Genomic DNA, 24,808 nt, shown 5'->3' with positions numbered 1-24,808 from the left:
ATTTGGGTCTCTTTCATACTGTTGTTCTTTTGCCGACAATGAATTCCAAAATGGATGACATCGAAGGGGTCAGTAGGAGCATTTTTCCTCATCAAAGGCCGTCCTCTAAATATGAACCCAACTTTTGATCCTTGGACCTATATTCCAAAAAAAATTCACTAATTTTGTTTTACTGTTCTGTTTACCATTTTATTTATTTATTCTGTATCATTACTTATTTCATATTAACATTATTGCATGATGAAATAATACATTTTTTTAATTGTTTATGTTTCTCATTTATTGGGTCTCACTCAAAAGACAATCCCCTATAATTTATCCCAAAGGGGTCATGAAATTGAGGATCTAATGGTAACAAAGTCTGGACGACTGACATTTGACGGTTGCAAAGATTCTGAAGAGGTTGTTGACCGAACCTAAAGAAGCGGTTTATTGATATTGAAACTCATGTTTACAAGGCTCTCAAGGCAAAGGGATCACAGGGTGGTGGTAGTGTTTCTGTTACGATTGTTTCTTTCTTTGTTTGCAGAAAAATTATGTGACACAATACTGGGTTGGTTGAGCATGATTCACACTGGGGCAAACGATAGAAGGATTGAACTCCAAGTTTTGCTATGTATTTCTGAGGAAAGAAAAAATCAGTATTCTCTTTTCTTTAAAGTTTGAAGAATCAAAAGAGTCGCAAGTCCACCAGGTAAGTTTTCTTGTTTTATTACCTTTTAAGCAACATACAGTCCGATCTTTCAGTTTGATAGCATAGAATTTGAGTTTTCATTCCGATCGTTTTTATTTTTATTGGGCATGGGTTGTATCCCTCCAACCTTTTTATTGTCGTTGGGCATGGGTTGTATCCCTCCAACCTCGGCAGGCTCGGGTTTTATCCCACTGACCGTTTTTTTTGTCGTTGGGCATGGGTTGTATCCCTCCAACCTCGGCAGGCTCGGGTTTTATCCCACTGACCGTTTTTATTGTCGTTGGGCATGGGTTTTATCCCTCCTGATCCCTCCAACCTCGGCAGGCTCGGGTTTTATCCCACTGACCGTTTTTTATTGTCGTTGGGCATGGGTTGTATCCCTCCAACCTCGGCAGGCTCGGGTTTTATCCCACTGACCGTTTTTATTGTCGTTGGGTATGGGTTTTATCCCTCCAACCTCGGCAGGCTCGGGTTTTATCCCACTGACCGTTTTTTTTATTGTCGTTGGGCATGTGTTGTATCCCTCCAACCTCGGCAGGCTCGGGTTTTATCCCACTGACCGTTTTTTTTATTGTCGTTGGGCATGGGTTGTATCCCTCCAACCTCGGCAGGCTCGGGTTTTATCCCACTGACCGTTTTTATTGTCGTTGGGCATGGGTTTTATCCCTCCAACCTCGGAAGGCTCGGGTTTTATCCCACTGACCGTTTTTTATTTTAGTTGGGCATTGGTTTTATCCTTCCAACCTCGGCAGGCTCGGGTTTTATCCCACTGACCTTTTTTTATTTTCGTTGGGCATCGGTTTTATCCCACCAACCTCGGCAGGCTCGGGTTTTAGCCCACTGACCGTTTTTCTTGATTATTTGATTAGTAATTGTGCTTTATCATTCATTTTGTATTTCATGCTAGATGTTCTGAGAGTTCAGACCTTTTCGATTCTGTAAAGATCACAGTTGGTCAATGTACTTGTTTCATTGGGGTTCACTTGCATTCGAACTACGTTTGACCTGATTCCCATGGTGGGATACGTAGGCAACTCTACATGAGTTCGGTCACATTTTCTGCAATGTTATTTCATCATTTTGTCCAATAATTTCAGCCAAGTGTTGGCTTGTTTATTTTAGTTCAGGTGCAGTTACAAGAGACAGGTAAGCAATTTGGTGTCTACGTCTTTGTCTTGAGTTTCTTTGAAACTCTAGACAAAGAGGGGCAAGCTGTAGACACCAAATTTCTGTCGATTTTTAATATTTTCTCAAAATTTTCTATTTAATGAATTATTTATTTTTTAGCATTTTAATGTGCATGTTTCTCAATTTTGCAGGTTTGTTTAAAAAAAAAGAAGACAAAACAACAACAAAAATAAAACTAAAAAAAATAAATAAATAAAAAAAATAAAAATAAAATAAAAATAAAAAAAATAAAAAAATGAAGTCAAAATCAAATTATTACTAAACTTACACATTTTCATCATTTTCCCCACAAAATACACTTAACCCATTCCTACACTCAACTTTCTTGTCATTTGGTAAAATATAATCATTTTGACCAAACACACACACAAGCTCATCTTTTTCTCTCCAAATATCGACTCTCTGGCCTCTCTCAGAGGTAGAACAAGAAGAAAAAAAAAAACTCTTCACTCGGCTCTCCCTATCACAGAAGAGAAGCCACAAACAAAAAAAAACTACTCCCCAACCCACTCTCGACTCTCCCCTTCCAAAAATTTCACATACACTCCCCACACCAACAACAATTCCCATTGCTCTCTCTCGGATACAAGGAGAAAAGAAAAAGAAAATAGAAAGGAGGAGTTAAGGGAACAAGTGGAAGACCATACGATCATCAAAAATCGCCATTGCCACTACCGCTGTGTAATTCCTCCACTGCCAGGCAAGGTAAGGCTCTCGCTTTTTCTTTTTCTTTTCCTTGCTATTCCTTGTTTAAATTCAAAGTTGGTGCTGAAATTTTCTTTGGTTACCCAAATTCTTTATGTCCCGTACCATAAGCATGTCTAGACATTAGTTTGTTTCTCTCTCTTGTTGGATTTGCTATCATTATGTTGTTAGGGAAATGGTATAACCAGATTAGGGAGAAAGGAAGTACGGTTGGTGTATGCATTATTAATGTTTGATAAAATGCCAAAGTAAAAAAAAAAAAAGAATTTTAGGGACTGTTTTGCCTTAAATGTAGTTTTTTGTTGTTGTGTTCTTGTTAACTAAGATTTTAGTTATCATACAGAAGCTATAAGGAGTGTTTTGGCATGATTTTTGTGATTTTTGGTGAAGATTTGAGGTTTTAAAAATATAAAAACTGGGCTGTTTATTTTACATTTTGGACACTTTCAGATCATCTTTTGTAAAAACTAACTCCGAAAATGGAATCTACGCGAAAAATCGAGTGAGGGAGTGTATTTTGGGGAAATTCGGTGACCGGAGAGGTCGCCGGCGACCACCGGCGACGGCGGTCCGGTGGCGGCGGCGCCACTGGCGACCGCCATGGCCGCCAGCTGAAGAAGCTTCAGCTGGCCGAAGAAGCAGAGAAAGAAACGATCGGGGAAGAAAGAAAAGAAAGGAAAGAAAGAAAAGAGAAAGAAAAAAGGGGTTTGGGCTAGTGTTTTATTTTTTTAGGTGGGCTTATGGTTATTTTTGTTAGGTTTTGAGGATGGGCTTTGGTTTATTTTTCTTTTGGGTTTCAGTTGGGCTCGGAGGTTGGAGCCCATGAATTTTTGGCTGGGCTTGAGGGATAAAAAGACGGGCTGGCCTGTGTGTTTTAGCTTGGGTTTTCAGTTGGGCTTAGGTAGGTTTGGCCCAAATAAAATAAAAAGAGTGGTCCGATGCCCTTTATCTTGCCCAGATCTGGTTACGATTTGCACTTTGGCCCTTGATCTTTGGAGTAGTTTTATTGTGGCCCAGAACATTTTAAAATTCTTTCACTTTGGTCCTTAAATTAATTTCACTTTGGTCCCTGAATTTTATCTTTCATTTAATTTTGACCCCCTAAACTTTGAAAAATATAATTTTTGTCCCCAAAAGTTTTTTTTTCAATTTTTGCAATTCAGTCCCTGATGAATTTTGACTCTCTTTATTATGATTGTTTCTTTTCTTTAATAACTAATTATGTTATTTTTGAACATATTCAACTTGCAATTTTTAGATGTTCTTAAATTTCTTTGCGTTTGACATGTTAATGTGAATTTAGTATTTTAACATTATTATTATTTTCAATTAAAGTGGTGCCATGATTCTTTTGTTCATTGTGAGTATAAATAGGACAATTTGACTCCATTTAGTCACCACTTCAAACGGGAGGTACCCCTATTTTATTATTTCAATGTCAATTACGTGCTCTTATGTGCTCCTATTTGTTCCTATGTGTTTATATATTTTTATATGCTTTATTTACTTGATTTAGATATTCATTCAAATTTTCTTATATATGTTTTAGTTAATTTTTATAATGATTCAAGAGGCATTTAAATACCTCAAAAATGTAATAGATAGGATAATTAGATTTGTTTTATTATATTTTTCCCTTCTAGATTGTAGTTAGGCGCCCCCGATGTAATAGATAGGTTGCGTGTTTATGTGGCTTATGTGTTATGTGTTTTGTCCGCTTTTCTTAGGATTTTGGCATCTAGATATTATGTTTACGTGTTATGTGCTACGTGCTCTTATGTGTTTATTTGTTTTAATTTATGTTTTATTTGTTTCGCTATGAATTGTTAATGCATGACGTCACCACACTAGTCCAACGCTAGTTGTGGTTTCTCCCTCCGCTTACTTGCTAGTCCAACGCTAGCAAGGATTTTTAGAAATGGGCTAGTCCAACGCTAGACCCTTTAGGTCATCTTGCGCTAGATTCATCATTGTATGCTATTCACCACATTTTCATGCATATTTTCATTTTTAGGATCTTTTCTCATTTGCATGATATTCCCTATTTTATTATCCCCTACCCGCTATAGGTGCTAATCATGTCATTTAGAATTGCATCCCATTTAAGCTAGTTCATTTGCTTGTTCATGTTAGGATAATTATTTTTCAAACATGGGAAATGGGTGATTATAACTTTCTAGTTTAAATACCCTATTAATCCATGTATAAGAAAATTATGTCACGAATTTTTTTTTGCCTCCCGTACCCTTTATGTTGCATTCCCTTTTTCTTTGATCACTTATATATGTGTATATAATTTAATTTCTTTTCTTTTATTTTCTTTTCTTTTTCATCATTTGCATCCTTGTGACACCTTCGAGGATTTATTTTGACCTTCGCAATTAATGCGATTGGTTCAATTAAACCCTTGAATGAACATGTTGTCCCTTGCGATATTTTTTAGATTTGCATTTATATAGAAAACATCCAAATGTGATAAATTAAGGGTTAGATTAGGAAAATTTTGACTAAACCTCGCAACTAGCTTAGACTAGGTTGAAAGGGTGCCTTAGATTTGAGTTAATCGAATCTTTGCCTTCCCTTTCTTCAACCGTGACTCCCGAATCCATTTTCTCTTGTTTTCAAAGACCTGGAGTTGTCAAAAAGGGTTTTATTTTGTTTTACTTTATTTTTTTGGGTGACTTGGTACACCAAAACTCCATACCAAGTGGCGACTCCTGTTTTTTTCTTAAAAACCCTTTTAGACTAAATTTTGGACCCAAATTGTCGCATTCTTTTTAAGTCCCATTCTAGGTCCCTTTTAACTTGTTTAAAAATAAAATCATATCTTTTATAAACCTCACACTTTATTTTTATTTCCATCGCGAAAAATGGGGCGCGACACTAAGCTTTCTTTTATCTTTCTTGTACTTGTACTTCATGATGTTTGGCATTAATAAACTTGTGAGTTTGATTGTTAAATCATTCATGAGTAGCTAAACCCCTTAATCTAGGGAGTAGATGAAGCTTATGGTTAAATAATATGAATGGAATGTGATTTACACTTGTTATATCTTGTAGTAACTTGTCTACTTGTGTAGCTGTGATTACGTGTTGTTGATTGATCACCAATAGCATGTTTATAGTGTTATTATTCAATGAGAATTGGTAATAACAATTGAAACACATGAGTAGAGCTTGAGTTGTATGTTCATGAAAATAGAGATACACTTAGGTGGATTATTGAGCATTTCATGAAATAAAACGGAGTAGTAGAATATTTCACCATGAAAATAGGGAAATCTATATTGCTCTAGGCCATTTCATCATGAAAATGAGACTTGGTATTCTTGGAAATAAATCTCTGGTTAAGCAAGAATAATAGCAAGGAGTAAATCCATTCATTTGTGTAGTTTATGCCATAAGTGGAATCTACATCCCTAGAATCTTCCTTAAGTAAAATTTCTCTATTTGTATTCAGTATTTGTTAAACTAGATTTGTATATCAGATTTGTAGATTACAGCATTAGACTTTCTCTGCTCAAATTAATTGTAAGTCTAAATAATAGAGAGAACAAGGGCTTAGTAATTGTTTAAATTGCTCCTCGTGGGATCGACCCGATACACATCTTGTACTACAATTGCGACCTGTATACTTGCAGTCCAACGGGTGTAAAATCGGAATTAAACTTGTATAGATACAAATATCCCGTCATTCCTATTACAATTCAATTTCCTAAAAACTCTCCCAATTGCTCGAGATTGACGTGGAATGCAAAGAAATAGGAAACTTCAGTAGCTGTCAAGTTTTGGAATTTGACTTGGATTGGGAAACTGCCCAATATCAATCCTGACTTTCCGACTTTGAATCCCGAACTTCTCTAGACTTGACAGTAATTCTTGAAAAATTACCCCTTTTATCATATTTTGCTCATTTTCCTACAATTGGCACCGTTAACCAAATATAAGTAGAATCTATCAATTAAAATAATATTTGACTAAAATCAAGGAAAAATAATTATAAATTTAGAAACAAATTATGACCTATCAATTTTCTCTACACCTAAACAATGCTTGTTCTCAAGCATGAGAACACAAATCAAGCAATCAAATTCAAACAATGGCTATTATTGGAATAATCTATTGCCAAGATAAAATAAAAACATATGTCAAGTATTAGTGGCAATTTTGAAGAAATATCTCTCCAGTCAGCTTTCAAGATCAAGAACCTTTTCAATTTATGACTAATTAATCTAAGAATATAAAATATTCAACCAGCATCCATAAGCAAATGGTTCGACTATTAAGTAAAATCTCAACATTAAAATTCATGGATCAACATTTGATAAAGTTAAAAGAAAAGTATATTGTTCTTAGTAAATTAACTCTCTAATGCAAAACTTGAGGGTAGTTATGGAATTAAATTATTTTCTCTCTCCTAACACTAATTTTATATTGTTTTTGTATTTGAATTGGGCTGATTTGTTACTAGCTAATTAGTTTTAGGGGAGGTTTTCGATATTTTGAAAATCTTAGGGAAGGATAGTGAGACTATCAGAAACCTTAGGGGAGGTTTCTGAAATTACCCCTTTATTCTACATATAGGACCGTCCTTACTGTTCCCATGAAAGATTGGTCCAGAAATGTGCAGACGCTGGCTCTCTGAGTCAACCACCAGCCTTTGAGTTGGTGACCATCATCAAAGTATTAAAATTTGGTGGGGTGCCTCAATTAAATGTGGCATTATTTTAAAAAAAAATCCAGGTAGGTGCATAGTGCATCCGTCTGGTCTGGTGGTGGTTCAATCCTCTTCAAATTATCCTTGGACCTCTTCAGATCCTCCCCCTCCCCAATAGTGTAAAAAGCTATCGTATCGACCAAAAAAAAAAACCAGCTCTCTGAGTCTTATCCCATAAAGATATGTAGTTGAAAATCAAAACGCATTGGTTTCACAAGAGTTTTCCTTATCCACCTTGTCTCCCAATTATCTATCAACATATAACACCGTTTTTAAACCATACGGGACCAACAGATTCCAAACATTGAACCGAGGATCCGGTGGGCATTCCGTCCGAGTTAATCAATTGAGTTGAACAGACATTGACTAGACCTGCTCAGAAATTGGGTTTGAATAAAGAAAATTGAGTTTGAACTACATATTTTGTGAGACTATAAGCCGGTTTAGATTGTAATTTTTGGAAAGTTTTATAGAAAATACAATCGTGTGGTGGTTAATGAGTGAATAAAAGAATTGAGTGTTTCCTAATTGATGAACAATAGAGTTTTTCTTGTGTAGTGGCCGCAGCTCATCATCACACAATTCTGGTAGTCGATCTCTTTGATTCGGATTCCAATCTTATTCAAATATTTTTTTAATTCTTTCAGATTATGTCTTTCTTGTGCATTTCAATCTTGGCAATTTAATAATTGTTTCTTAGATTGGATTTACATGTTTAGTTCTGGAGAGCCCCTGATCTGGATTCCAGGCCTAACAAGTTGTATTTCTACTCGATTTCGGGTGTTCTGTAATTTCATATTTTATTACACCATTGTTTCTTAGATTGGATTTTGATTCTTTTTTATTATGTCTTTATTGTACAGTTCAATCTTTGCAATTTAATAATTGTTTCTTAGATTGGATTTACTTGTTTAGTTCTGGAGAGGCCCCTGATATGGATTCTAGGCCTGACAAATTGTATTTCTGCTCGATTTCAGGTGTTTAGTAATTTCATATTATATTACACCATTGTTTCTTGGATTGGATTTTGATTCTTAGATTGATAAAGAATTCAGTGCTCTTAAGTGGTAGTTGCTCCTCTTGATCACATGATTCTAGCTGTCGATCTCTTCGATTTGGACTCCAATATTTTTCCAATAGTTTTGATTATTTCAGATTATGTCTTTCTTGTGCCTTTCAATTTTTACAATTTAAGTAATTGTTTCGTAGATTAATAACTGTCTTTTTTATGCCATTGTGCTGAAAAAGAGGCACCAATAAAGAAAGACTTAGAGTAAATCACAACTGAGGACAAAATTTTACTTCCTCAAGTACCAATTCAAATAAAACATTCAAATTTTACCTAGTAGATGTATGCTGTCAAACAAAAAAAGTGTATACCTTTAAAGCCAAAAAAAAAAAAAAAAAAAAAAAACACGTGCAACTACCTCGCTGAGGCTTTAGATCATTAGTAGGGCTCCAAAAGACCTAACTTAGGTCAGTGTGTTTGGATAGTAGATTATTTGAAATAACTTTTTAGAAAAAATACTGTAGTACTATTTGGACATAATGTATGTGAAATAAAAAAGTGATTGAAAAATATATCGACAATGCAAGTAAATAAAATTTGACAAATAATTTACTATCCAAACAAATATTAATTTGATGATACCAATGGAATTTATGGGGTCTTAATTTGGCCAGGTCACGTGAAACCACTACGTTTTCAATTTCAACTATATATTTAGTGAGACTAAGAGTTGGTTTAGATTGTAATTTTTAAAAGTTATTATAGAAAAATATATTGTAGCACTTTTTTTTAAATATGTATATTATAATTTTTGAGAGTTTTTATATATAAAAAATATTATAATACTTTTCTTAAAATGTGATTTATGTAAAGTAAAAATGTAATTAGAATATATAATAAAAAATTCTCACGAAAATTTACAAAAGTTTTTGGCAAAAAATGCAATCCAAACAAGGCGAGATTTGGTGAGCTAGCGTTGGATGCGTCGACACTTGAACTCTATGATTGTCCGTCTACTTACTTTTATAATTAAGGTTTTCTGCTAAAAATAAAATAATGTCTTAGGTACAACGTTGTTTTCTTGAGATTGATTCCGCAGCAACCATATATATATATATACACACATATCTTCTGAGCTCCAAGTTGGCTCGCATGTGGTGGGTACTGTTTCTGCATAAAACAATTTGTTATGCTCAATACTGGTTACTGGATATAGATTCTTACATTTCTTCTGAGTTTTGATTTGCCTCTTACAAGATGGATACACCAATTTGACCTCATAGTTCATACCTGCAGAAAATAATCAAAGACATAATTGGTGATTTACGTGTGGATAAGATTCGAGTGTTTTTCTAATTAATAAAGAATAAAGTGTTTCTTAAGTAATAGCTGCACTCTTTGATCACATGATTCTGGTTGTCGATCTCTTTGATTTGGATTCTGATCTTATTCAAATACTTTTGATTCTTTGAAATTATGTCTTTCTTGTGCATTTCAATCTTTGCAATTTAATAATTTCTTCTTAGATGGGATTTACATGTTTAGTTTTGGAGAGGCCCTTGATTTGGATCTGGAGTTGTACTTTACTTGATTTCGGGATAAGTTAGGAATTTCACGTTTTATTGCACTCTATGTCAAATCATTTACAATATATGGCTGTAGATACATTTAAGTAATGATAGTAAAATTGAATTCATATGATTAATTACAAAATATAATTATAAGATTACACATATAATTCAAGTGGGAGATTGTTGGATCTTTAATCCAACGTTGGACTTATATGTGAATACTTATGTGTTGCAAAATGTCAAATAAGGTTAAATCTAATTAAAGTAATCAATTATGATTTGAATTTTAATGTATCTAATAGGATGGGGGTCTTTAATGTGTAGAGATTTAAGAACAATTTCTATTTTTATGATGAGCTGAATAGGAATCCAAAAAATGATAGAAAAGTTATTTATAAATAAGGTTATGATCTCCAAATCACACGTATTCTTATTATCGTATTTTTAGTATCACAAAATAATTCTTTCCTGATATCCCATCGGCAGAAAAGATATCAGAGAAAAATTAAAGAGCTCTCTCAAGAGATTAGCGATTTTGTGTTGACTTGGGAGACCATTCCAAAAGTTTTTAAGGATTCAAGTACCAGTTAGTTAATATGAATCCAGGTACACCTCTGCAATTTGCTGTTAATTTATTTTTTAATAATTATCATAAAAATTTTGGATTTAATAGGTGATGGTTTTTTCCAAAGGTTATTATAAACAACCACCCAACATCTTTTGCTTAGATCTGCAATAAAAATTGTAGGTTACATCCATTTGCTAATGTCATACTAATGCAAATTTTGTTATTCTTTCCTTTGGGGACAGAGCGGGAATTGTTCCCTGAAATGAAAACTTTTCCCTGCAGAAATACTCTTTAAGATTCGACATCTAAGACTCTCCCAAAAGTATTCCCAAAGTAACACTTGGTGTCTTACAGCAGGAAATTAGTACCTCCACAAGGAGCAACTAGAAACAAAAACTTCTTGTGCTCAATAATTCATATTGCTTTAGAAATTGTATATGCTTCTGAAAGAAGTTCTTAAGGTAATCTTGTGCATGACATTTCCAGTTTGACAGTCTTAAAATTAAAAATTCAAGTTTTATACATATTCGTACCTTAAAATAAGCAAATAAATGTAAATTTTAGTCCACCCAAAAAAAAAAAAAAAAAGGTTGTGCCCGGTTTTGTGGATCAAGGGAGTACTTCACCATAAAAGCAATTATGAGTCCTGTAAAAAGCTCGCCTTTTGTTCAGCTCTTCATTAGTTTGGCACTAAAAAGTTGTTGAGGAATGAACGTCAACAGGATTGTGCGATACAACCAACAATAGTGGGAGGGAAGAACATGGATACAAAGGGAAAGACGGAGAGTGAGAAGATGAATATGGCAATCGCGACGGCATATGATGTCCATTCCAAAATACTGGAGGAAATAGCTGGGGATCACTTTCACATTGGCTTCCATGACTCTAGCACCATTGTCCCAGGTTCTGATGTCCATTCTGCTCAGACTCGTACAATTGAGGCGGCCCTTCGTTTTGCCTCTGCATCAGGTAACCCCCCCACCCCCCCTCCCTCGTCTGCTAAAGTATATGCATTGACAGCTGAAATACAGCTAAGCTTTTCACTGGGTTGGAGATGCCCTTTAAGTTTCGATTCTTGACTTCGTTTTGTCATTTCCCATGACAATCAACTTGTTTTAGGCAATGTTTTAAAATCCGGACCGTCAATTGAACCAATGAATTGAAAGGGTCGAAATTTAATCGGTTGGACCGATTTGATCTCGGTTCAATGAATTTTTTAAAAAATAATTTATATAAATATATATATGCACAAAATAAGACATGCAATGGACTAATTTAAAACTTTATATGATGAAAAGTTTACTAGTTTTGAATAACTTGGATTTTCAAAAATAATTTTTTTAAATCATAAGTTAAAACAAATAAATTTCATCTCAATTTCAATTATATCTACCAAAAAAATCTTAAATCCAACCGAAAAATATCACAATCTTTTGAAATTATACAAAATTCACGTCTATGAGAATTTAGACATTGTAAACTTAAATTTTAATTTACGTTTTTGAGATTTAGAGATTGCAATTTAAAAAAGAAGTTTGGAATTTGAAGGAAGTCAAGAGAATCGAAAATAAAAATGCAAACTTAATAAGAAACAAAAAATGAGATAAAAGTGAGTGGTTGTGGCATTAAATAATTTGGGTTAAAGAAAACATCAATAATTTAAAACTAAAGAGATTTGATTAAAAAGAGAGTGACAAAAGAAAAGAGGAGAGGGAGAGGAAGAGAGAGAGTTGAAAATTTAAAAAAAAAAAAAAAGGAATCATGAGATGATGAGATTTTGTAAAAAAAAATTGAAAAAAGAAGTATGGGTGTTTGTTTTATATAAATAAGTTATGAAAAAAAACTAATAAGATGTGATAGTGCAATAGTTACTACATTAGTTTTCTATTACAAAGGTCTTGAGTTCCAATCTTGATAGTTGAATTTTGCAAAACTTAAAAAAAAAAAAAAGGAAACTTGAAAATCAGAAACCGCCGGTTCAACGGTTTTTCACTGGTTGACCGGTTTTGACCGATTTTTTTGACAAAGTCAACTCTAATATAGAATCGGATCGGTGCCTATGGCCGGTTTGTAGTTCAACCGATCGAACCGACCGGTCCGATACGATTTTCAAAACACTGGTTTTAGGCCGAAGATGTAGGGAACGGTAGGCAAGGCGACCAAGCTTTGGATAGAATCTTTGATTCATGAACTCAAACCTATACAAAGTCCTAAAGAATTTAGACTGTGAGGGTAATCCGACGCTTTTAATAAAAAAACTTTTGGGCAATAGATGAAATTTGGGGGCAGAGCTTTTGATCTCAAAGCACTTTTAGCCAAGTTCAAATTAGTGATTTTGAAATAACTTTTGTGTCTTAAAAAATAAAATTTGACCACCTTATCATGAATTTTGAACCAAATAAAGTGATAAATATATTTCAAATAAAAAAGGCACTTATATAATTATGAACTCAAGCAATATAATTAGAAACTTAATAAGTACTTTTTTTTCAAAACCACGTGAAATACTTTTTAGTATGCTTCCGTAATCCCAAATAGGAACCTTATATTACAGAATTATCTAAGATGAAATATTATTCCTCGGCCAATAACATTAGTCATGAATCTTATTTGAAACGGGAATATTCTATACTATGCGATATATGACTTATACAACAAACGCAAACTAAACTATGATTCACCTTCTTTATTTTAGAAATTCTCATATTTGTATCTGTCCCTTACATATATTGTGATTTTCAATAGTTTTTTTGTAGGTAAACTCTTTAAAATATTATTCCTTCACCAATTCCGTTAGTCATGTATCTTATTTTTCATGTAACAAAATATTTGTTACTTTTGAAAAATCAAGACATAATTAAACTGGTATCACTCAAAATTGGGTTAATTACAATTACCTTCAATGAGATTTGTCCTAATTAAAAAAATATATATCTTGTGATTTTATCATATCACAGCCGAGTCCCTTGACAGCAAAAGGTTTGTCAAATACGCGGCCCCCTCACATAAGAGTTGTTGGAATTGCTTCTTATATTAGCAAAATCAGATATTTCCAAAAGATCCTAAGTACTCATTGAAATACAAGCTAATTACAAAATTTAGCCGTTGACGTTTGTTCAGTTTTGTAAACTAACGTTTGAGTACACGTAATTTTGTCAAATAGCCCTCTTCCCCAACCCACCTAACCCCTGACCGGGCCCGCCACAAAAAAAATATGAAAAAAATTAGTCAGTTGCTGTTAACTTGAAGTTATGTCCACAATTATTAAATCTAATCAAGCCATCCAGCCACGGACAAGGGATAAGGTCTAAGTCAGTGGGATAGTGGTTCAATTAGTAAGTCACCGGTTGAATCGATGGAATTTTATAAAATAATAAAATAGCGTAATGAAGTTATTGAAAATTAAAAGTATGAAAAAGTAAAAAGATAAAAGCTAATATGTACATAACTCCAACTTGTTTTAGCTTGACTAGTTTTAACTTTTAAATCACATTATACTCGTCCCAATAATGTCATCCTTTTACTTTTATATTTTAATAGGTTCAAACCATAGTGTAGTAGAAGTATATTTGGCAGTTCTAATAAATCGATCAAAAATTTTGAAATAATGTGTAAGTATACAAAAAAGGCCATAGCATTCTCTCTTGAAAGAAAAATTTTTGCTTATAATAGACATTTTGGGATTACTTATTCTCCAATAAAATTTTTTTCTTTTTACCCAAAATGCCTAGATTTTTAGCCTTCCAATTTAACCTCAAGCTTTCACCAATCTTAAACGAGTGCCTACCTTGTCTAGTTAATTGGTTTAATTAGACCAGCCTACCACCCTGTTAATCGATTTAATTAGCAATGTTGATCGAGTTTAATAACTATATTTTTAAACAAAGTCAATGAAATTGGCAAAATATTTTTTTTTTATCTTGGAACCTTTTTTTTTTCTTTTGGCTAACCCCTTATGCGGGGAGGGACGCCATCTATATTATTATTGAAGGCCAGGAAGCAAGATTACAAAGACTTTAATGACGAACAGCTCGATTACGAATAGCGGGAGTCTATGCCCTATCCAAGCCTAAGGCCCCCCTTGCCAATCGTAGCAACTCTGACTGTGATGTATACAAGACAGTACCCTCAGATTGCGCCCCCACCTTGGCTAAGGCGTCCGCCACCTGATTTGTCTCGCGATAACAATGCTCCACTGTCCATTCCAACCCCTGGGTTGCCACTAACGCATCTAGCTCCAACCAAATTAACCACGGACACCTCAATTTTTTCTCCAGTAAGTTGACTAGCACCAGAGAGTCCACCTCCACCCGAATCCGCACGAACCCCCCGAAGAAGGCATTATTGCACACCAAACAACAGAGACTTGATCTCCGCTTGGATACATGTCAGCTCCCCAAACGGCGTAGAAAATCCAAACAGCAACGCACCAGATGAATCCCTGAGCACACCACCCCCGCCACTAATGCCCGGGTTGCCTAACGAGCACTCATCCGTATTCAGCTTAAGTTCCCCAAATCCAATCTATGGGAGTATCGAGGCCTCCATCTAGAGATGTTGGAGTAGACTGCCAACCAGGAGCCAAGCCTAGTAGACTCCCTTGCATACTCCCCACCAAATAACCCCACGACATCTGCCAGGATACGGTCACAAATGGTCTGTCGCCGCAGGAACTGTCATTCAAAAATTGCAAGATTATGCACCAACCAGATATGCCAGCAGATTATGCTAGGCAACACTGTGCATAATGACTCCATACGAGAGTGACGTCTAGGCTGGCACCACCAACCAGCCAGTCGTGAACGCACCCCTATCCCTCTGTATCTCACGCCCGCACCATTCCCAAAGAATGTCCACAGGAATTGAGCTAATTCTCCTTCCGCGAAGACATGCTCCAAAGATTTGGACTGCGAGGCCAAACAACAAAACACTTGGATGGGCCAGACACATGTAATCTTCCTAGCGACGACGCCAACGGCAACCGATCCCGCAACAATCGCACCATGAAGAAAGATATCTTGATTGGTACCAAAGGATGCCAAACCCTATCAAACATGAATGAGGAAGGAGTCTACCTGCCAAGTATCACGTAGGAGGAAACAATAGAAAAATCCCCTGACTCCGTCAAAGCCCACACCGCACAATCATCCGCAGATCCCACTGGGGCCGATTTGGTAACAATCTCTGAAACTATGTCATCAGGGACCCATTGCCGCAACAACTGTTGATTCCACCGCCTATTCACCACAAAATCCCTTACTAAATGATCTGAGACACTTTGTAGGCATTGACATAGAGGACCAAAGCCCAGCCAATTGTCAAACTAGAAATTACACTGACCAGACCGCACCACCCATCAAAGGTTTTGCTCCGCCACCTCACGAACTTGAAGCAAGCGACGCCACATATATGAGCTGCCCTGCATCACCCCTACATGCATGGATGACTCTGCCGACAATACTTGGCCCGCATGAATGTCAACCATAAGCAGTCACTTGTCCAGTCATTATTGCGGTTTACTATCGTTAGAGTAGGTTTTTGTAAAACCAAACCACATGATTTCACCGGCAATATCCTTCGGTCATTGATGTCTGGTTGCATCGACCGTCATTTACGTGTCCTTGATATTAACAAATTTTCTTCATGTTTATTTATAGGTAAACAAAATTCTTTTTAAAAGTAAAATATTTGACTTTAAATCCCAAAAGAGAGGGATGCATCCAAATTACTCGATTGCTACATTACACGTAAATTTTAACGGTTTTTTTTACCAAAACATCTCTAATTGGAGATCGAAGCAGAAATTCACGATAATACTTATTTAGAGCTAAGAAAGAAAATAAAACTTTCAGTTCATGATAAAAAGGACCATTTTGAATTGAAGCACCAAATTCGACACCCCAAAGGATATGCAGATGTAATTGAGGATAGTCAACTTGGGAAGGATCTGAGCAGTAGTTGTTGTAGGCATATAGGCAACAAAAAAGAAAAAAGGCAACACTTTTTTTTTGGTCTTTCCTTTTCTTTCTCATTTTTAAGTAGTTTTACTTTTGCTTTAACTTTCTTCACACTGGTTTTACGGGTTCTTTATAAATATTTGGCTATTTAAAAAGGTTCGATTACAAATTGTCAAATTACAGGATTAGTAATGTAAATTTTACAAGCCTGAAGCAATGTGAATATATATTGAGCATAGACTTTTTCTTCCTTTTTTTTGAGCAATTATAGGCAATTTCTGCAGTTGATAATCTAGGTTTAGTTCATGAATACCTTGGAAAAAGAAATGGTTTAATTCTTTTTCAACGTGTTTATTTTCTTTCCTAGTGAAACATGCCCCTTATAATTTCTAGTTTTTCTCCTCTCCAACTTGGCCATTTTTTTGTTTCATTCCTTTGTAGTGGTTAACTAACCGCCATTGTCTATCTTGAAATAATATGTAGAGGATCCATCTAAGAAACCAAGAAGCATCTTGATGTTGGATGCGGCATTGGTGGCAGCACCAGGTACCTAGCAAGTAAATATGGTTCTCAAGCTAAAGGCATCACCCTAAGCCCTGTTGAGGCCGAACGAGCTCGTGTTCTAACTGCTGCCCAAGGATTGGCAAGTCAGGTTTGTATGAACTATATGCATTACAATTTCCAATCTAGTCTACTTCCTACTAAACTATCGATTTCTTATTGCTTCTCGCTTTGCACTTTTTAACTTTTGTTTTGAGCTATTTGCAAGAAGTTATCAAATTGTTAAATCACCTGAGCCGCTCACACTTTTATGCAAGTACACAATGAGTGAAGATTTCATTTTTTCCATTTCTTAAGGATTGAAAATATTTGTGGGCGTTGATGGTAGATGATTATTTCATGTAGACGACACCTGAAGATGCTCACCTCGGCCAGCACCGCCTGGCACCGCCTCGGCCAGCACCGCCTGGCCGAGGTGAACCCTGCTCCCGTCCACTCAAGCACGGTCAAGTCCCACAAATGACCCCTGAAGTCGAGCAAGGATTTGGGCGACCTCCTCGGATGACCTCTATGGACCACCACCTCGTCCCTTATCAGAGCTCATTCGCGTCTTGAGCATCACCCCTGTGCTCGGCCGGATCCCTAGTCTATCGTGTGGGTGACCTCAGCACCCCCACATCGGCCGCACGCTGATGATGTCAGGCCACCTGACATCACCCGGGACCAGTGCTTTATCTGAAAAGCACTGGAGGCATTTAATGGCACCTGCACAATACTCTCCGTCATCATACTCAGGCGGCCACAGTGTCAGAGTCAGAACTCCTGACAGGGGACAGAGCCGTAATGCCAAGATGGGTCCCACTAACATGAGCCCTCCGTCCTGTTCTCTACTCTCCTATAAATACCCCACACACACTCCCAACAAGTAAGCATACTGTTCGTTGATTCATACTCTTATTATTCTCGTTCTCATACTAACTTGATCGTCGGAGTGATACCAGGGGAGAAACCCCGCCATTCACTTCGACCGTACGACCTCATTCCATTCCATCCGAGGTGAGACATTCAAGAATTCACCTCACCTCATCTCAGAGAGGACTGATTTAGGTCGGCCCAGTTACCAACCAAAAATCACCTCCTCAATTGGCGCCGTCTGTGGGAACGAGACTTGCTAAGATGAGATCCACGCGCTCCAGAAGCGGAAGAGTTCCCTCAAACGGGGCTGGGCAGACCTCGGGAGCCCAGCATGATCGCATCTCTGAAGAACAAGGGTCCCAAAGGACCCAACCAAACAACGAGGACGCCATCGCCAAAATGGCTGAGTTCGTATCAGACAACCCCAACATTTTTGAGGAGCTAGGAAGATACCTCAAAAGACAGGGGAAAGAAAAGGCCGATCTTCTAAGAGGAGGCCGACGAAGTCTCCTGAAGTGCCCTCGGGCGAGGACTCTGACGAGGGGCGTCTCTCTCGGAGTACCTCCAGGCGCGCCTCCTCCAAGGCGACCTCTAAACTCGCCTCTATCTCCCGGGCGTTTTCCCGGGGACTGTTAGGGAAACCAGCCGAGGACCCACCTCGGCGTCCCGCAGGCCTAGCTTCTGATTACATGAGGGCTCCGCCCTTCACTGATGACATTAATGGGGAGATGGTGCCCCCGAACTTCAATCTTCCAAACTTGCACACTTATGACGGCCGAGGTGACCCCGAGAATTACCTCCGCGCCTTCATCTCCACTTTTCGCCTCTACTGCGTCCCTGACGCCGTGATTTGTCGGGCTTTCCCCATCTTCTTACATGGGACTGCCCGAAAGTGGTTCTGGAGTTTGGAACCGGGGAGCATTTCCTCCCTGGATGAGCTGATAGACCGGTTCATCCACCGCTTCGTGTCGTCCCGTCCAATAACAAAGACTTCAGCTTACCTCTTGAACCTGCAACAGGGTCAGGGCGAGTCACTTCGCTCATACGCCCAGAGGTTCAACGAGGAGAATGTACAGATACCTGATCAAAACGAGCAGGTAACTATTGCTGCCTTCACCAACGGGTCAGTAGCTGGGATCTTCAACACCGAAATCCATCGGGAATACCCCCGTACACTTCGGGAACTTTGGGAAAGAGTGGACCAGGGAATCCGAAGTGAAGATGTAAACCGCATGAAGCGAGAAACCCAAGCATCTCGTACGGGGCAAGATCCCCGGAGAAGGAAAGACACCGGCCGAAGTGAACCAGGCCCAAGTGGCACCTCAACCCAACTTCGAGACCGCCGGAGTGTCTTCGACCGGATCGTGAAGGGAAGGTCGTCCACCTCGGACGCCGAGTTGACCCCGCTCAACTCAAGCCGGTCTCATGTTTTGGCGGTGATGAGGCAAAATCACCTCGGCCGAACACCTCCTGAGATTCCGGGGAGGAGGGATAGGAGAAACTCCAATCTCTATTGTGCCTACCACCGAGACGTTGGGCACGAGACCGAAGACTGCAACGATTTGAAGCGAGAGATCGAAAACCTGATTCGGCAAGGACACTTGAAACAATTTGTCCGCAAAGATGGAGGCTTCAACCGAAGCGTCTCCCACCGGGAGAGCCGATGTCCACGCCGAGAAGACAGGCGGGACACGAAACTTCAATGCCGAGGTCCCGAGGACCATAACGAAGGAAAGAGGCCTCCACGCGACGGATCAGCAGGCTACGGCCCAAACATCGCCGGGGTGATCAACACGATCGCGGGTGGCCCAACGGGAGGAGACAGCCAGAACTCCCGAAAAAGGACTTACCGCCAGGCCGGTATGGAAGCGGCCGAGCCGAGCTCCCGGCTATCTGATGTGATCACCTACGGTCCCAGTGACCCTGTCCCCGCCGCTTCCATCAATCACGAGACCCTCGTGATTGAGGTCCTCACTAATAATTACATCGTCAAAAAGGTCTACGTTGACCCCGAAAACTCGGTAGACGTCCTGTACTACCGAACTTTCGAGAGTTTGAAACTAACCCGGGAACAACTCACTCCAGTAAGAACTCCCCTCGTCGGCTTCGGGGGACATGTCGTCCACCCGGAGGGTATGGTAACCTTGATGGTGACCATTGGGCGCCATCCCCGCTGCCGAACCGTGCCTGTCAGCTTTGCGGTGGTCAAAACAGATTCTCCTTACAACATGCTAATAGGCCGGCCCACGCTCAATGCCTTGAGAGCTGTGTACTCAACCTACCACTTGAGCTTTAAATTCCCAACACCTGCAGGGGTGGCCGAGGTGAGCAGCGACGTGGGCGCCGCCCGGGAGTGCTACCTCGCCACCATTCAAGCAGCAGTCGCACCTCGGCCCTTGCCGAGGTCGGAAGATAAGAGGCCCGCGATCCTCTCCATAGACTGTATCGACCCTCACAAGGCAGGAGAGCCCAGCAGGCTTGAGCCAGGGGATGAAGTGGAACAAGTGGTCTTGGATGAGGCGAGACCTGACCAAGTGGTCCAAGTAGGGGCCGGACTCCCCTTACCCCTGAAGGAAGAAATGATCTCCCTGATCAAGGACCACCGAAACATCTTCGCGTGGTCCACCGATGAAGTGGTGGGAGTGCCACTCGAGCTCATGATTCATCAACTTAACGTCAACCCACAGGCACGACCTGTGCGGCAGAAATGGAGGCACTTCGACCCCGAGCGTAGCAAGGCCATATCGGATGAGGTCGATAAGCTCTTGCCGGCCAAGATGATCCACGAGGTCCAATATCCTACCTGGCTGTCCAACCCAGTCATGGACAAAAAGGACACTGGCGGATGGAGGATGTGTGTAGATTTCACCGACCTTAACAAGGCCTGCCCCAAAGATTGCTATCCTCTGCCGAGGATAGACGCCCTCGTCGACTCGGCGATGGGGTATGAAGTCCTCTGCTTCCTAGATGCCTTCAAAGGGTATCATCAAATAGGAATGAGTGAAGAGAACCAAGAGAAAACGGCGTTCTACACCGACCAAGGTGTTTATTGCTACACTACCATGCCATTTGGGCTAAAGAACGCCAGGGCAACCTACCAGAGGTTGATAAACCGTCTCTTCAGAAACCAGATCGGCCGTAATGTGGAAGCCTACGTGGACGACATCCTTGTCAAAAGCCAGGCCACTTCGACCTTTCTGTCCGATGTGAAGGAAGTCTTCGGCGTCCTGCGGGACTCAAGGATGAAGTTGAATCCCAAGAAGTGCGCCTTCGGCGTCACGTCGAAAAAATTTTTTGGGTATCTGGTTTCCCACCGGGGAATCGAGGCCAACCCCGACAAGGTCAGGGCCATTCAGGACATGTCCCCACCTCGGAACGTCCGAGAAGTCCAAAGATTGAATGGACGCCTGGCCGCGCTGAATCGCTTCCTGTCCCAATCCACCGAGAAAGCTCTGCCCTTCTTTAAGGTGCTGAAAAAGGCTGACCAGTTCGCCTGGACTGAGGAGTGTCAGGCTGCTTTCGACCAGCTGAAGCAGTACTTGCATCATCTACCCACCCTTGCTTCACCTCGGCCCGAGGAGAAGCTCTACCTCTACCTCTCCGCAGCTGACGAGGCTGTCAACGCGGTGCTCATCCGAGATGAGGGCACCCAAGTGCCAGTCTAATACACTCAGGTGGAAAAACTGGTGCTGGGACTAGTCCACGCAGTTAGGCGATTGAAGCCCTACTTCCTCGCCCATCACATATCCGTCCGGACTGACCAGCCCATTCGACAAATATTGGTGCGCCCCGAGGCTTCCGGTCGCCTCACCAAGTGGGCAATCGAATTGGGGGAGTATGACTTGTCATACGAGCCACGCACCGGCATAAAAACTCAAGTTTTAGCTGACTTCCTTGCTGAGCTCACCTTCACGGAAGGTCCGGAGTCCACCTCCGCCTTAGCCGAGGTGTCCACCCCATCCCTGTGGACGTTGTATGTAGATGGATCCTCTAATGGAGACGGCAGCGGAGCCGGACTACTCCTAGAAGGGCCTCAGGGAGAAGTGTGCTCATACGCCCTCCGCTTTGGCTTCCCGGCCACCAATAATGAAGCCGAGTACGAGGCTTTAATTGCTGGACTCCAGCTAACCCGTAGACTCGGCGCCCAACAAATCCATGTCCGCAGTGACTCCCAACTAGTGGTACGCCAGGTTCTTGGTGAGTACGAGGCCAAGGATGAGACCATGCGACGATACCTCTCCAAGGTTCACCAGCTCACCGCGTATTTCGAGTCTTTCGAAATTCAAAGAATACCCCGGTCTCAGAATAAGCGAGCCGACGCCTTATCCCGGCTGGCTTCCACCTCATTCTCTGACCTCAACAAAGCAGTTTTGGTAGAAGTCCTGAGTGAACCGGGATACGTGGAGGAAGTGACCTGCCCCGTGCATTCCGAAGAAACTTGGATGACCCCGTTCATCCTTTTCTTGGGTCAAGGAGTCCTTCCCGAAAACCGAGTCGAGGCAAGGAAGATACAACGTAAAGCCGCTCGGTATGCACTCCGCGGTGGAGAACTATATAAGCGCTCCTACCTCGGCCCATGGCTGAGGTGTGTCACCCCCGAAGCAGGACGCGAGGTCCTCCACGAGATCCACGAGGGCCTATATGGGGCTCACATCGGCCACAGGATGTTAGCTAAGAAAGCTATGCTTCTTGGGTATTTCTGGCCATCACTTCTTCAAGACTCCCAACACCTCGTTCTTGGCTGCCCTTCCTGCCAAATCCACGCACCCGAGCACCACCTGCCTTCAAACTTCATGTTCCCCATCACTTCACCCTGGCCGTTTGAGCAATGGGGGACAGACATCATAGGTCCTTTCCCTAAAGCCGTCGGGGGATATACCTTCCTGGTGACCGCTGTGGACTACTTCACTAAGTGGGTCGAGGCCGAGCCGCTTCGGACCATCTCAGGGCTGGCCATTCAAAAATTCTTTTGGAAATGCATTATCTGCCGCTTCGGCATACCTCAGATCATCATCTCGGACAATGGGAGACAGTTTGCCGAGAACCCATTCAAGACCTGGTGCGAGAACCTCGGCATCAAACAACACTTCACTTCGGTAGGCCACCCTCAGGCCAATGGTCAAGCAGAAAACTTCAACCGAACTCTCCTGCATGGTCTCAAGACTCGACTCCACCAAACTGGGTCGTCTTGGGTGGAGGAACTTCCCAGTGTCCTGTGGTCTTACCGGACCACGCCGAGGTCCGCCACGCAAGAGACCCCCTTCTCCCTGACCTACGGCGCCGAGGCCATCGTCCCGGCCGAGATCCTTACCCCCAATCCCCGGCTGGCAGCCTATGCAGCCGAGGTGAACGATGAAGAGAGACAGTTGGATCTCGACCTCGTCGAAGAACGAAGGGACCTCGCCTCAGCCCGAATAGCCTCATACAAGAACACACTGGCACGCTATTACAATGCCCGCGTCAGACACCGTATATTCCAACCTGGAGACTTGGTTCTCAGAAAAAACTCAGTCAGCCGAGCTGAACCTCAAGGGAAACTGTGCCCGAAATGGGATGGCCCTTACCAAGTTGTGGAATCTGACCTCAAGGGATATTGTAAATTGAGTTACCGAGATGGCTCATTAGTGCCGAGGTCTTGGCACGCCGAGAACCTCAGATTGTATTACGCCTGAATTTTTATTCAAGTTATGACTTCAGCTATTATGTTATTTTTCAATATCGTTGTTACGCTATTAAAAAATAAGGGGGACAAGCAAGGGATGAATTCAAAGCAAGAAATTAAAGCGCTGAGATGAGAAGAAATAGGCTTTCATTTAATAGGAAAGAGCGTTACAAAAAAAATACAAGGCCGAGGTCCGAGTGCTACTAAGCACTCTTCACCTCGACCACCCCCTTAAAGCCTATGAAGCCTAGACCCCCGTCTCGGCTCCATCCCCGGTTTTGGCTCCCTCTTGGGCATCCTTCTCTTCGGCCTCCTTTCCGCCAGGGTGAAGTTCATTTCCATGCTCTTTGCCGATGTCCCCTCCTACTTCGCCCCCTCCAGCTTCGTCTTCCTCAGCATTTTCTCCAGCTCCTTCCTCTTCAACCTCCTCGAGCACCTCGTCGAGCTCGGACAGCCATTTGTTGAACTCGACCTGGATTTCGGCCAAATTCCTTCCTGCCTGAATGCCTTCGGCCATCCGATCACATAACTCCTTGGAGTCCTCATTGTAGCTAGCATGGTTTTTCAAAGACCCCAAGGCTTCGGAGGAGAGGTGAGCTGCGGCCTCGTCAATGGCCGATGTGAAGCCAAACATGAAATTAGGCGTAAGTAGTTGGCCGAGATCCTTGCTGAAGACCTCGGACTTCCGGAAAGCCTCCACGGCCGAGGCTCCAGCACTCTCGAGAGCCTGTTCATTGGACTTCTTCACTTCGTCCTTCCTTTTTTCCTCCTCCTCGAGGGCCGACCTGAGACTATTCATTGTAGCCTCGGCCTCTTCGCCCTTAGCCTCGGCTTCCTGAAGTCGCCTCTGAAGCTCCGATTTCTCGGATTCGGACACCGCCAGTTTTTTCTCCAACTTGGAGATCTGATACTGCAACTTGTCGGTGTCCTGCTCCTCTACTAGAGCACAGTACCGGTGTGTCATCTCCGCCACAAAGGCCGAGGTGGAGGCTGTGGACACCATGAGGCTCTGGACCATCTCAGCCGGGGACAGCTTCTTCATGAACTCCAAGTCCCTTGACAAGGGGGAGTGCATTACTAGCTCTTGGGCAACCCGAGGATGCTGGCACCTGTCGTTAACTGAAATTTTCCAGTTCGGACACCAATGCCCGCCGGGGTGCGTCTTCTCGTCCCCGGGAAACACCGGGGGGCTATGGAAACGATTCCATAGCGAGGTCCCTGAGATTGGATTGACCGGGACCTTCAACTGCTTGCCTCGGCCATGAGGAGGCGGGAGTGCCGCGACGGCTCCAAGGGGCACCCCCTCTGGCACAGACGAGGT

General features: G+C 41.0%; 1 protein-coding gene across 1 annotated transcript; it reads left to right on the top strand.

Moving 5' to 3' along the window:
- Positions 1 to 11,111: 11,111 nt before the first annotated feature.
- Positions 11,112 to 17,030, top strand: LOC140008114 (gamma-tocopherol methyltransferase, chloroplastic-like). Its single transcript, XM_072051699.1, has 2 exons — positions 11,112 to 11,421; positions 16,893 to 17,030. Exons 1-2 carry the CDS (start codon positions 11,214 to 11,216, stop codon positions 16,961 to 16,963), a joined length of 279 nt encoding a protein of 92 aa, XP_071907800.1. The 5' UTR covers positions 11,112 to 11,213; the 3' UTR covers positions 16,964 to 17,030.
- The last annotated feature ends 7,778 nt before the right edge of the window (positions 17,031 to 24,808 follow it).

The sequence above is a fragment of the Coffea arabica genome, chromosome 6c (assembly GCF_036785885.1).
Source record: "Coffea arabica cultivar ET-39 chromosome 6c, Coffea Arabica ET-39 HiFi, whole genome shotgun sequence".
Taxonomy (NCBI): domain Eukaryota; kingdom Viridiplantae; phylum Streptophyta; class Magnoliopsida; order Gentianales; family Rubiaceae; genus Coffea; species Coffea arabica.
Note: the sequence above shows the minus strand (reverse complement) of the source record. Positions and strands in the feature narration are given on the sequence as shown.